Below are 13,721 nucleotides of genomic sequence, written 5' to 3' on the forward strand. Positions count from 1 at the left end.
GTTTTTTAAAATATGCTGTTACACAAACTCTGGCTTTAAGGGAACGTGTGTAAGTTTTCTACTGTATAAACTGCAGCATTGAATGAAAACTTACAGAGTTTTTACCTGGATGTAAGTGTAACTAATTGTAAGTGTAACTAATTTTAACTAATTCCTGAAGGTGTAAGTTCAAGACGGGGATTTCTGCTGTGTGTTTGTCCGACCAATCAAAGCCATAATCACACAAAGAACGGACATCATTCAACAGCTCAATGTGACACTTTATTCATAAACCTAAGTCCATATATAATACTGTATAAATACTCTAATATAATCTACATCCTTCTTATTTCAATAATAATAACAAATAAAAATACAATAATAGTAGAAAAGCCAGATGATTATATTAAACAGAATGTACAAAAATAAATAAGTTTTGGATATTCTGTACAAAAAGACGCCTTCTTGGAAGGCAGGAGAGACTTACTTATGAAGTATTAGCAAGAGAGAAGTCCCTCACACACACACACACACACACACACACACACACACACACACACACACACACACACACACACACACACACACACACACACACACACACACACACACACACACACACACACACACTACAGAACCCATGTTCTTTGGCTTCTCTCCCCCTCCATCTTTGTGTTCCCTTGCGATGGGGTATGGCTTTAAGATCTGGCAGCAATTTCAACTTTTACACGAACTCTAGCTATAAGGAAATGCATAATACCTGTCATGGTGCATGATAGCAGCTTGTGCAGAGAGACATGGGGGGGTGTTAGTAAGAAGGCATCTATACAATATGTGCTCTGTATGCTAGCTGGCAAAAAGTTGGCATTAGAAGTGGAAGAACCTTTCCTGGTCCCCATACAGGAGTCACGTCCTCTGCTCTCTCGCCCAACCAAATACTCCCAGACTGTTATATATTCATGTATTCTCTCCATTCTGTTGACCCTATCATATATTTTCCTGTAGCAAAGCAGACCTGTCTGTCCAGTCCAGCTCAGACAGACAGTACAAAAATGTAGACTAGAGTTTTTCATACAACACTTAGGCACACTAGAAAGACCAAGATCCATGACGGAAGCACCGGATGCAGCAGAGGGGCCTTCGCCGGGCCCACGCACTCCTCCGTCTCGCTGTTGAGACAGGCGCACAGTGTGCCAGCCCTGTGCCCTGTAACATATAGCATAGGAGAGAGGCTGATTGCAGTCACTGTCATGATGGGCCCCTGGGATCCCCACACCTGCAACGCTCCGCTTCAGACACAACTAGCAGGGGTACAGTCACAATTGCCAGCCCGGTCTTAACAGACAGTCAGGACGCACAAGTCCAGGAGGGGTCGTGGTCGATCTTTCGGGTTGCAGGTGTCGTGAGGCAAGGTCTGACCGTCGTGCCCCGTGCAGCGCAGAGAACGTTTCCTGAAACCTCGTCCGCAGGTCTTGGAACAGGCCGACCAGGGACCGGCCAGCCAGGACGGACAGGCGTGCGGACTACAGGAGCGGGAGGAAGGAGGACGCAGCTCTTCGGGACAGTCGTTCGACGGCCGGCCCTTGGCGTCGAGACACAGGACGTCCCTCTCCTGCACGCCTCCGCCGCAGGTCTGTGAGCAGGGTCCCCACTCGCGCAGGGTCCACTCGGCGCCTCCCGCCTCCCTGATGATGGCGTTGACGGGCCGTCGGTTCGAGCCGGACGCGGCGGTCGCGGGACGCGGGGCGAAGTAGCTGTACTTGACGCGCGGCCGCGGGGAGTCGCCCACCGACAGAACCTGCACCGTCAGCGGCTCCGGGAGCGGAGAAAAGCCACGCAGGCGCTCGAGAGTCGCCGAGGAGCCGCTGTAGCGCAACAGCGCCCCCCGGAGGGAGATGTCCGTCTCCAGGGTGGTCAGCTTGTAGTCGCCGTTCAGCAGGTAGCTGCCGTCTTGCCGGCGCACCGCCAGGTAGCTGTTGTCATGGCGACGGCCACCGGGGGACCGCTGCTTGACGTCGAGGTGGGTGGCGCCCGCGGGGACTGTCACCACATCGTGATATCCTGGTCTGAAAGCAAGACGCAGAGGTTAGGTTCAAAGCTTCAGATTTGGAGAACAAGTTGGCAAAGCGTGGTTGTAAAGTTTTTTTATTCACCTCGCACGGTCCAAGGATCCAGACACTTTCTTGCAAGTGGAGCCGTCCCCTCCGCAGACGCCACATTTATCAAACCGCTTGCTTGAGCCAATCACACGGTCACATCCGGCCTTAATGCACTGGCCTTGAACACACACTGAGGTGGAGTCGGGGGTGCAAGGCGTCCCATCAGCCACCTGGTGGCAGCAAAGAGTCACATCGTATAAATGGTCTCATCTATATTAGGGAAATATTTTTAGATTGCCACAAGCACAAATAAGTATTAATATTTACCTTTGGCTTGAGAATGAAGAAGTATCCTGTTCCCTTTGCTCTACAGACTAGTTTGCATCTGTCTTTGGGCGATACGCCAGCGTATTTTGGGACCCATTCGACACCTTCGCCCGAGCCAAAGGACATTTGGGAGGAGATGTCATTATGGGCCAAACACTGCTCTTCACGGAAGCTTAAACCTGCACAAAGCATCAAACCTTGACATTAGAGACAGGTGACAAAAACATGGTGATCAACCATTTTCACATTTTAAGGACTGCGTTTCTTACCGTTGCTGTCAGGGCAGTCCTCCGTGTTGCAGGATCGATACTGAATTCTTTTACCCTCGCAATATTTTCCTCCGTTCTTAGGCAAGGGGTTGTCACAGTTCCTGAAGGAGTACTGAACGCCACCCCCACAGGTGCGTGAACAATCTCCCCAAGGGCCCCAAAGACCCCATCCACCATTGACTGGTGTCTGAAAACACAACAGAGAGAGAGAGAGAGAGAGAGAGAGAGAGAGAGAGAGAGAGAGAGAGAGAGAGAGAAAGAGAGGGAGAGAATGTCAGACATGAGTTGATCGCAGGGCAGACCCAACCATCTGTGTACCAAACGCGGCACCAAATGGTGCCTACCTGATAGATGGCCGCCTGCCTCTTGCTCAAACACTGGCCTGCCATGCAGTAGCTGTCTTGTCCGCATGGCGTCCCATCAGCCCATGGGAAATTCTTGGTCTGGCAGACGAGCAAGCCATTCGAAGTGGTGACGGTGCACCAGAGGGCGGAGCAGGTGGTGCTCAAGTCAGGGCAGTGCTGAGACTCCTCCCCGAACGTGAGGCGACACTGGCGGTCCGCATCGTAAACAGAACCGGGCAGCGCCTGGGGGAGTTGCTGGGGCTTTTGGGGTTTGTCCAGCAAACACTGACCGTGGCCGTTATCCAGGAAGGTGGTGATCGTCAGGGCACTGCAAGGAGACCAGGGCTGCAGCTGGTCCAGGTTAGACAGGGTGGACGCCATCATGTGGGATCCCCAGTGGTCTCCGTTGATGCTGGCACACTGTTTGGCATCGTCGTGGGGCATATTGAACACATGACCTACAGTACCAAAAAGAAACAGTTAAGAAAGTCTGTCTCCATTTTTTTTCTGGAGCCTAAAGTTTCGCCACCTTGTGTTACCAGCTACTTTGGGGGAATGTTTTCTTTACCCAGTTCGTGTGCAACGGTGAAGGCTGCTTGCAGTCCGTCGTCCTCGATAATGGAGCAGCTTCGTTCAGGATCACACGCTGTGCCCACATCGGCCATCCCTAGTGTGTCACAAGAGTGAGCCCCACATAGATCCTGGAAAGAAGGGGTCAGAAGAAAGGTCATGACTCCGAGACTCTCCGACTGTCATGATTTCACAAATCAGCTTATTTCAACTGTGTTCTGATGTTCTTAAGTATAAGAACATAATATAAGAACATATATTTATATATAAAGTTAGGTCTTACCTGTCTAGTGAACAGCACTGCTGTGTCATAATGTTCTGGGTGGCGGTCGCTGGAAGGGTTATGCTGCCTTTGCCACTGACAGAAGTTCCTCAAGGTGAGAGCAGCGTTGGTGGAGACCTCCGGGCCCTGCTCCTCGTCATACACCACCAGCAGCTTCACCACAGCCAGAGTGATGGAGTTATGAATGGTTGGGTGCCGGTACAGACGGGATGCCACGGCCATTATAGTCAGCAGGTAAGGCTTGAGGCCAACCCCGTGGAACTCTGCCATAGACTGATCCGCCACGATCATGATCTCCAAATATCGCGGGGTCGATACAAATCGGCGGGACCGTTGGTGTTCTGCGCCAAAAAACACAATATACTGCTATTAGTCATAAAATAAATACAATATTTCAATAAAGTACAATATAGTGTGTCGATTTTCTTCATGCACTAGTTTGTTTGAGTTCATCTAGAAAAAGTTCTGTGCTTTTAGGCAAGTGAAAACCGATCTGGAATCATGACTCAGCTTCCTTCCACCTGAGCTCCGCCCCGCTAATACGTTTCCTAAACCGGAGCCCAGAGCCTCGCGCCGTCTCCCAGCCCCTCCTACGCTGCGCTCGAGCGCTCCCTCTCCCACCCCGCGCGCGTTCTGCCCCTTCCCCGTTAACCCTAACCTCACTCGCAGCAAGTTTTCTTTCCTCTCCTAACCGCATTAGACTCGTTTATTTTAATATATAATCACACGTATTTCTTCAGAGGTCCAAAAAAATGTGAGATGATTATTTTGTGGGGAATTTAGCGGCTGATTAAGAGGTGTCACCTGGTGACCTACTAATTCATTATGAGCCAAGCGCAGCGGGCATGTCTGTAATCTCCGAATTTATGGTTTATTGCAGGGTGAACATAAATGTGTTTCTAACAAAAACATTTACTACATTTGTTTTTAATTTTGGAAATAAAAAGTTTACCTTGAGAAGCGGTTGCCGCGGGCTGCTTGTTTGAACCGGTCTCCTGAATCTCAGGAACCTTCTCCTCTCCCTCGTTCACGCCGCACTTGGAGATCCCGTCCGTAGCGGTTCCTCTGCTCCTGCGGCGAATGATGTGGACGTCTCCTCGATGCGAGGAGGCCGTCGCACTGGCGTTGGTCGGCTGAATGAAATATTCTTCTTCATCGAAATAGAAACCGCCGGTCAATCCGTGACAGACGTTCACAGCAGCCGCAGAGTTCTTCTCGCCGCGCACCCGTCCCGAGTAGAAGCATCGCGCCTCTCCCGAGCTGTCAAACTCCTGCTTGGTCTCGGGTCTCCCCACCACATGGAACACGAACCCAGGCGCCAGGAACGTCTGGTCCGGCTCCAACTCCAGCACCACCCGATTCCCAAAGATGTCCAACTGATAGAAAAGCTTTTCTGATTCTTTTTCCTGAGCCTCTGGAGAGAGTGTGGACTCGGTGCGGTCAGGACCAAGCTGGACCGGTACCACCGTGGTTTCCTCCCACACGCTGGGCGCAGCGCTAACGCACAGAGCAGCGATGAAGCCCAACGCCACACGCACAAAACACGCCATAATTCCTCTAGGACTCTAAAAGATGGAAGTACAATCCTGAAAGGTTTTAACGCCTTTTGTCAAAAAATACCTGGAGGTCCAGGTGGGTTGATCACATAAAACAAAACTTCACAGAAACGTAGTCTAATAAATCTAAAATCGTCTAAAAATCCAGTGCAAACCCAACGTGGGTACCGGCGCTGATAAAATATATAAAAAAGAATGAAGCAAACGTGCTTCAAGACGCCGAGTTGAGTCTCTTTCTGCGATACGTCCCAGATTTAATTCCCATTTAACTTTTCAGAGCAAAGACTTTTTCTCCAGTCACCAGTTGGGCTTCCTCGGCGAGCTCGGGACAGTGTGTTTCAGTGCCTTCCTCCAGGTTCTGTCCTCTCGGTGGAGCGGACCCCGGGTCCCTATATACGCCCGCGAGCAGCACCACCCCTTTACTGCGGCGCCTTTGATGTAGCGGCGGCGAAGTCTCGTGCGTAACGAACGCAGCGGAGATCTGGCGCGCGGCCACTATAATGAATCATGGTGGAGTGGGACGCTCCTTACTGACGCCCCTACCTCTCCCTCTCCTCCTCTGACCACTCGGACTGTCTTCACTCATGCATAACAGTCCACATCTGTTAACAGAACCGTACGTTTGACATATTTCCATAAGACTAGACAATATGTACTCAGATCGCCAGTTTATTTCAGTGTAGAAGTAGTTGAAAGGGAAGTGACAGCAATGCGGACTGCAGCCCGTTTTATGTGCGGCTGAACCTTTGCGCCGTCAGGACTGCGCGGGTGTAGGAGGTTCAGATGGGGAGAGCGCGGGCACGAAGCTGTTAAGGTGGACTGTTACTCGACCCGGTCCCGTTTCGTGTGCCGATGGGCTCGAGCGCCTGTCCAAGTGGCGGTTCTCCCTTCTTACGCCCCCCTCCTCCTCACGCACGAGCAGCCGAAACGCTTCATATGCTGAACCGGCAGCTTTGAAGCCCTCTGAAAAAATTAATTATGCTCGGATTAACCTACTGATGTGACCGCTTCACGTTGTTTGCGGAACGACGTTGTTTCAAAGTCGATAATAGAACAAATTTAATGAAGCAGTCAATGAAAGATGTCTGTTTGACCTTGAAGGGAGAGGGTGGATGATTAAATGGGACGTACCGTACAAGAACAAAATAAAACACGACTAGATTAAAGGAAACATAAATACAGATAAGGATCAAAGGTTTGGAGATGTGCACGGTGGTCAAAAGCTGAACGAGACGAGTCTTGCTAGCCTTGAACTGTGAACTGGAGTTTTCTACTCAAATCTAACGAAAATAGTTTGTAAAGACTACCATTCTTTACAAAACCTAAACATATTGACTCTAACCCAGGCTAAACTAAACAAGCATTTTTTAAGTGGTGAAAAAACGTCGAATCAGCACATAATCGTTAGGCTCGACATTTATATAGCTCTGGTCCACCTTAATTACAACATGTCATAAAAAGGTTTTCACAAACGTCCACTAGATGGCACACGATGATCATACAAAAACTGCCACTCAACGATATTGCACGTCATGAGATTCATTGAGTTCATATACTACCTTGAAAAAACACAAAAATAACGTAACTTACAGTGTACCCTTAAATTTTCTAAATAATAACGACATCAAATCTTTACACTGTGTCGTATACCTCATACCTCATCCCTTCTTCAAGTAGAGGAGTAGTTTACCTTAATCTCTTTTTGTAACGTGCAGTAAATGCATAAAGTGGCCAGCAGATGGCACTGCAGCCTCATGTATGTTTCCATAAAGATTCGTCGCGTTCTCTATTTCCGTATGTGTAGGTTTTCTGAGCACCTCATTATTATTTATGATCTTATTTTGTGTAGGGAAAAAGCAAAACGAAACATCGAATTCAGGTTTAGTCTTCCTGTGCAATTTTTAAATTGGTCACGGAGCAATGTTCTTTCATTTAGAGTAGGATTCACACACTCTTGTGTGATAAAAACGTGCAACCTATCAGAAGTAGCACATAATATGACTTCAAATTACGGACACAATATCATATTTTCACTCTCCATATGCCTCCTCTCACATCCAACACCACCATAAAACAGGTATTAATTTGACTTTGTGACTCTTAACAATTCATTTGATTCTATTGAATTGAAACTATTTATCATAAGAACCATAATGGATGTATCATAATGGATGTATCATAATGGATTTGTCATAATGGATTTGTCATAATGGACTGTTTTAGCTAGAATACAGTACACCGAGGACATACCTGCCACGAGGCTCATGAACTAGTGAACTAAGCAATGTCATTCGTTATATTTACATATTTATTTCAAATGAGATATTTGGGATGTGGTGTTGCAAAGAGTGTCTTATTGAATATTGTTGAACGTCACCGAATCACTTTATTTAATTTAGCCTACTTCACCTCTGTGAAGAAGGCTAAATACTTAGTCTTAGGGGTAACCGGCGTGAAAACAGAAAAACACGGTAGTTAACAAGGACGTATTGATCCAGTTTACTTTCTTTGTGTAATTCAGTGGACTGAATTCTAACTGATGTTGATACACCAGGAAAGCTAGACTATAAATAAATTGTAAAATGCAAATCAGATCTACGTGGTTTGTTAGAAGAAAGCTGTTGTATTTTTAAACGAGCTCAGCTTTATGAACGTATTTTACTTGTATTGAGCAGTGTTGTATGAATGTGAGCCCACATCTATCCAATCTATGTATGTGATTATGTCAATTGAATCTAAGTAGACCACAAACAGAAGACAAATTTAAATATATAGATTTTTATATACATATTCTTTAGATGACAAGAAAACAAACACTATTTTCTTTGAAAGTATTCTGCTCAGTCATATCCATATTCCAAGTTAAATAGTAATTATGATACAAAATGACCATAACAATAAATAAAATCATCACGTTTTTTTTCACATACCAGTTGTACAAACAATAAATTATAATTTCAGTGCTGTGTTTTCTGTCATTCAGCAAAGGGGGTTCTTTTTCCCAGAGGGCGGGTGAGACAGTACTGCATACGTGTGGTTGTCAGGGTTGACGAGGATATTCAGCATATGTGGGATGACATCAGACAACAAATTGAAATAATTGCGCAACAAATCAATTATATCCAACAATATGGCAATTTTTAATGGCTGACTGAATCTTCTGAAGTGGCAGTATTAAAATTCAATCTACCCCAACCCTAAAAGAGAAAGCAATGTATTGATGTGGTGTTTTATCTATGTGTGTGTCTGTGTGTGCATATGTGCATTGCATGGTAATACTCTGGTATCACAGATCACGTGTCTGAGTAGTGTACAGTATGAATTCATACCGTATGTCAATGCATTATATGTCCAACAATATTGCTGTGTTCTATGCAAATTCTGAAGGAAAATACGTTAAATTCCCACAGATGCATTAATTAGAATTAATTTTACATGCCAAGGTCTGAATGGTTAAAATAGGCAAGAGGATGTAATCCAGATTAATTCCCCTCTTGGTCTTTTACAATAATCCAGGACACTTATAAACAAAATGGTGCCTAAACACACAGTAAAACAGACATAAAGACACGGATGGTACCAGGTTCCAGGTTGCCCTTATGGTTTGTCGGTTATGAGGAAAGTGCACCAAGTCTCTTTGAGAATGTGCATAAACGAACACAGTCACAGGTGCTGGTGACAAACACACTCCACGGGGCATGACGCAGGCTCTCAGGTCCAGAGCGTCCGCACCGCTGTAAGAATACGGATAGTCAAACTGCAAACCAGAGTCTGTACTGTAGTCCAATGGCACAAGGACGTCCTTCCACTCCTCACCATGAACTCAAGATTCAGTTCTAGTGTCTTTTTTTGGGGGGGGGGTTGCAGTTCAAATGTGATTTGGAAATGCACCAAACCTCGAAGGGGAGGGGCTAGATTGGAAGGGAGTGGCTACATGCTGTTGATTGATCAGTGAAGCCAGACTGCAGTATAGGTCACTGTGTTGCATTAGAGGCCCGTCGTGGCGCTCTTGTCCAAGGTCAATATAATACACGAAAAACTCAACAGTTCAACAGTGACAAAGTTTAGAGCATGAAACAGCATCAGAACAATCACAAATGCAAATGCAGTTGTAAAAGATCCTTAAATGTTTTTTTTGTTTTCCGAGATTGTTTGTACACAGTCCGTTGTGGACGGTCTCCTCTTGGGATCACCCACCACAGGTGGGGGAGGACACGCACATGTCCATAAACAAAAGCTCGTGTCCTGGGACGGGCTTCAGCACTTTTTAATCAGGCATTGTTTGAAGACAGGAGGCCGGTCGCTGAGAGGACAGCCCTTAGTGAGCTTCCCGTGTGGGTCCTTGCACTGAACCGTACGACTTTGCCAGCCCGTGTCGCAAGTCCTGGAGCAGGTCATCCAGGACCCGGTGGCCCACCGAGGCCCGGGCGTGGTCGTGGGCGTGGTCTCGGTGGTGGAGGGCACCCTGGTGGTCATGGTCAGGACCTCGGCCGACGACAAGGAGGCCGGGGTGGCGGAGAAGGCCGTCGTCCTCCGTGGCGGGAGCGGCGTCTTGCGAGGGGTGAAGAAGCTGTAACGCACGTCCAGAGGCTTCTTGGCGTCGGTCGCCAGGACCTGCACCACCAGGCTCTCCTGGAGGGCCCCGGGCCCCATGCTGTGGAGGGCCTCGTCGTGCTGGCTCCAGCCGCTGTAGTTGAGCACGGTGCCGTTCAAGGGGATGACGGTTTCCGAAGTGGAGATCATGAACTTCCCATTGAGGAGGTACGAACCTCCGGGACGGCGCAGCGCCAGGTAGGCCGTGAAGCGGACCTGACCTTTGGGCTTGTGCTGACGGATCCGGATGTGGGTGGAACCTTCTGGGATCTTCACCACGTCCGTGTAGCCCTTACTGCAGACGGAGAGAGAGGAAGAGAGACGGAGGGAGAGAAGGTGGTGAACAGACGGTTAATACGTTAAATCCGCGCGTTAAATGAGTGATTCGGGTCGCGGGACGTGTTACGCGTTACCTCTTCTTGGTGAAGTTCCCCGCCACCTTCACGCAGCTGTCGCCCGCACCTCCGCACACACCGCACTTATCGAACTGCAGCCTGGAGCCGATGATGCCGTCGCAGCCGGTGCGCACACACTTCCCCCTCACACACACCGAGCCGCTGTACGGCCTGCACTCCGTGCCGTCTACCACCTGTGGGGGAGCGAGACTTTGTGCTTTACGTCTCAGGTGTCTGAGAAACGATCGACTGTTGATTTTGGCTGCGGTCTCGGTTCTTTTTTTCCTTTTCCTTTCCTTTCTTTTTTAAAAATTTTTAATTTGTCAAAGTTGTCAAGTTGTCACTAACACAACGTACCAGGACCAGCAAGCTTTCACAAGCATTACCTTTAATGCTCACTTAGTTATTTAATTTTGGAAAACGTTCACGCACGTACGCTCGTGCAATTATTGCTCTATTTTAGCACTTGTGTGACACATTAATTGCTTTGTGAGGAAGCCAAACGCACCCTTTGGGAGAACACCACGTAGTAGCCTGTCCCCTTGGCTCTGCACGTCAGCTTGCACACATCCTTGGGCAGGACGCCAGCGTACTTGGGCACCCACTCCACGTGCGTCTTCACTCCCTTCGGGTCGGTCTGGGGTCCGTTCCTCACCTCACACTGCTCCTGCCTGAAGCTGGAACCTGTCGCGCGCAGACGGGAACACGTGAGATCTGAGCGGCCCGATGTTGGAGTGGGAAGCAGGAGGCGTAGCTCTGAATGACGTACGTTGGACGTGTGTTTATGTGTGTTTTTGTGTTGGTGTGTGCGCGTGCGTGTGTATGTGGCGGTGCTCACTCTTCGCAGGGCACGGCGTGACGTTACAGGACCGGTAGACGGCTCTCTTTCCTGTGCAGTAGCGGCCGTTGTTGCGAGGGGGGGGGTTGTTGCACAGGCGGTTGGCGAACTGCACGCCCCCTCCGCACGTCCGAGAGCACGCGCCCCACGGCCCCCAGGAACTCCAGCTCCCATGGTTAGAGGCCTGCCCCAGTGCACAAGAGAAACCCATGATGTCACAGAAGAAGAGGATATGAGAGGCCAGTTATGGTTCCTCATGAAGGTTACATCATCATTATCTCAAATACATCATCATTTACATAATCGATTATGCAACCTGAAAGCAGGCTGAAAATGCATTTCCCTCATGATGCAAAATAGAGGACTGGAAGTCTTATGTCCAAGGATGGAGAGAAAGATAATGCAGTAAAGACACAGACTCAAGAATATGTTTGCTGCCGGCTTGACTATGAGCAAAACAACAGAACCGCCAGGTTCTTTACGAGACCGCAGCTCCAGGCATCTGGACTCCTCTAGGGAGACCATGGACACATTGGTCTTGAAGTTGCTTAATGTCAAAAGAATTCGGTTGCATGAACAGTAAGCTGAAACGCCCGTTCCTACTCGTAACGAACAAGCACGAAGCCAAAGACAGACGGAGAGAAGTCTTGAGAGAGAGAGACAGAGGCCGTGCATTACCGTGACCCGTAAAATACGGGACATTCTGACAGAGTGACGCCATGGTAGAAAGAAGTTCACCGGGGGCTTGGGGGGGGGGGGGGGGTGTGAATGTGGGTGAGAAACACAGTTCATCACGCCATGGTACAAACACACCCACAAACTACAGTATGTTCCCTGTTTGAAAAAGGAAATAATCGGGTCCACGTAAGTTAATGGACATAGACATAGCTTAAAATTACCCATGATGCCCAGGGAAGGGCAGAGTGCCACATTAACCCATGGACACTTGGAGCACGGCCCCAGAAGACTACCCCAGGGTTGTTTTGTCTAACGCTGTATTTAGAAGATAAACAACTAGGGGTAACCAACCGGACCGGGTATTCATACCGATCAGCTCCCTTCAGCCCAACCACATTCTTGTTGCATGTCACGAAATGACAATTTCCTCTCATTCGACTCCACTGCTTTGGAAAACAAGTACGAGAAGATCTCCCAACATTTGTCATGCCGTACTCTCCATCACGTCTCCTCGCTTGTTCGCCACCTCTGTCACTTTCCTCCTCACCGGGAGGGGAGGCCTCGCTTCACCTGCTCTCTCACGCCTCGCCTGAAGGCGTCTCCGGCCCGTCTGTCTTCGCCGCCCCCTCACCCCGCCTGTCCTGCCTCACCCTCTGGATTCCAACCCGTCTCTCGCCACCTGACGCCTCTCCACGCTGCGTGTCAACAGCCCCCCCCCCCCCCCCCCTCCCCACGTCCCTCACCCGCATTCCTTCCCAAGTTCGCTCTCGTTAGCTCTCTAGCCAAACAGAGTCCCCCGGAGAGGCATTCCATGCACTTTTAACACATCCATCCATCTCTCTCTCTCTCTCTCGCTCTCTCTCTCTCTCCCTCTGTGAGAGTACATCAAGTCTTACTCTTCAACGCCTCTCAACACCGGTCTGTCTTTACTACTGCCGGTCACGTTCCCTTTCACCAAGCTTCTCTCGTTCGCCGAAAATTGGATCTTGTAACTCTTTTCCGACACTAACACATCCATCAGTCTTTCACTCCCTCTTCCTCGCTGTCTGACTCCCTGTAGAACTTCTCGCATGTATATTCACAACCTCCACACTCCTCCTCATCACTCTCGCTTGCGTCCGATCAGCAAAATCTCTGAACAAATCTCCATGTACGTGTCCCTAAAAGTTCCAGGACTTGCCCCTCAATCGCCCCCTCCCCCGTCCGTCCCTCCACTCACCGAGTAATGTTTCTTGCGCGTCTTGTCCACGCACTTGCCCTGCAGACATATCCGGCCCTTGTTGCACGGCGTGCCCTCGGCGGCCGGGAGCTTCTTGGTCAGACACACCATCTGGCCCTTCCTGATGACCGCGCACCACAGGCGGGCGCACACATCCATGCCCGGGCACACCGTGTACTCCGGGCCGAAGGCGAGGCGGCACTGGTGCACGGCGTCGTACCTCTGGCCCGGGAGCTCCTCGGGGCCCAGGATCTGCTGTCGCGGAAGGTCCAGCAGACACTCCCCTACGGAGGAGAGAGGAGGAGGAGGTCATTCCAACCATCACGCCATCACGTCCTCTGGCCACGAGACCCACAAAGCCGCTCCTCTAGACTCGGTCTGGACTTTCGCACGTGCGGTCCGCGCAAATGGTCCAAGGCTGTGGGCGTCGCCTTTGCTCTGTGATGGAGAAACGCACCGTTGCCGTCGTCGAAGAAGTCGGTGATGGTGGCGGAGGTGCAGCGGCTCCAGGGCTTGGAGGCGTCGATGGAGGTGAGGATGGAGGACATGAGCCTCTTGTCCTCTCCGGAGC

At 49.4% G+C, this 13,721-nt stretch overlaps 2 protein-coding genes across 2 annotated transcripts in view; both read right to left on the reverse strand.

The window, feature by feature from the left end:
• Window positions 1–239: 239 nt before the first annotated feature.
• On the reverse strand, window positions 240–5,801 carry adamts1 (ADAM metallopeptidase with thrombospondin type 1 motif, 1). The gene is made up of 8 exons (XM_076982478.1): window positions 4,824–5,801; window positions 3,872–4,212; window positions 3,587–3,719; window positions 3,019–3,476; window positions 2,675–2,861; window positions 2,406–2,584; window positions 2,133–2,308; window positions 240–2,045 (listed from the first exon to the last, which is right to left on the reverse strand). The coding sequence occupies exons 1-8, from the start codon at window positions 5,419–5,421 to the stop codon at window positions 1,316–1,318; spliced, it is 2,802 nt and encodes a 933-aa protein (XP_076838593.1). The 5' UTR covers window positions 5,422–5,801; the 3' UTR covers window positions 240–1,315.
• Window positions 5,802–9,282: 3,481 nt separating this feature from the next.
• adamts5 (ADAM metallopeptidase with thrombospondin type 1 motif, 5 (aggrecanase-2)) overlaps window positions 9,283–13,721 on the reverse strand; it is a 15,189-nt gene continuing 10,750 nt past the window's right edge. The window contains exons 3-8 of the mRNA XM_076982976.1: window positions 13,608–13,721; window positions 13,151–13,434; window positions 11,254–11,437; window positions 10,924–11,099; window positions 10,434–10,609; window positions 9,283–10,315 (exon numbers count right to left, since the gene is read on the reverse strand). The exon at window positions 13,608–13,721 is cut by the window's right edge and continues 54 nt beyond it. Coding sequence (XP_076839091.1) covers window positions 9,685–10,315; window positions 10,434–10,609; window positions 10,924–11,099; window positions 11,254–11,437; window positions 13,151–13,434; window positions 13,608–13,721 — 1,565 coding nt within the window. The 3' untranslated portion in view covers window positions 9,283–9,684. The remainder of the gene's footprint in view (window positions 10,316–10,433; window positions 10,610–10,923; window positions 11,100–11,253; window positions 11,438–13,150; window positions 13,435–13,607) is intronic.

This window comes from Brachyhypopomus gauderio, chromosome 20, assembly GCF_052324685.1.
Source record: "Brachyhypopomus gauderio isolate BG-103 chromosome 20, BGAUD_0.2, whole genome shotgun sequence".
NCBI lineage: Eukaryota > Metazoa > Chordata > Actinopteri > Gymnotiformes > Hypopomidae > Brachyhypopomus > Brachyhypopomus gauderio.

Bases quoted from the DNA above. Each gene is read 5' to 3' on its own strand.
- adamts1 (XM_076982478.1), bottom strand. From the start codon at position 5,421: ATGGCGTGTTTTGTGCGTGTGGCGTTGGGCTTCATCGCTGCTCTGTGC. The intron at 2,585-2,674 runs GTAAGAAACGCA...TGCTTTGTGCAG, and splicing joins GGACTGCCCTGACAGCAACG to GTTTAAGCTTCCGTGAAGAG. The intron at 2,046-2,132 runs GTGAATAAAAAA...TCTTGCTTTCAG, and splicing joins GGATCCTTGGACCGTGCGAG to ACCAGGATATCACGATGTGG.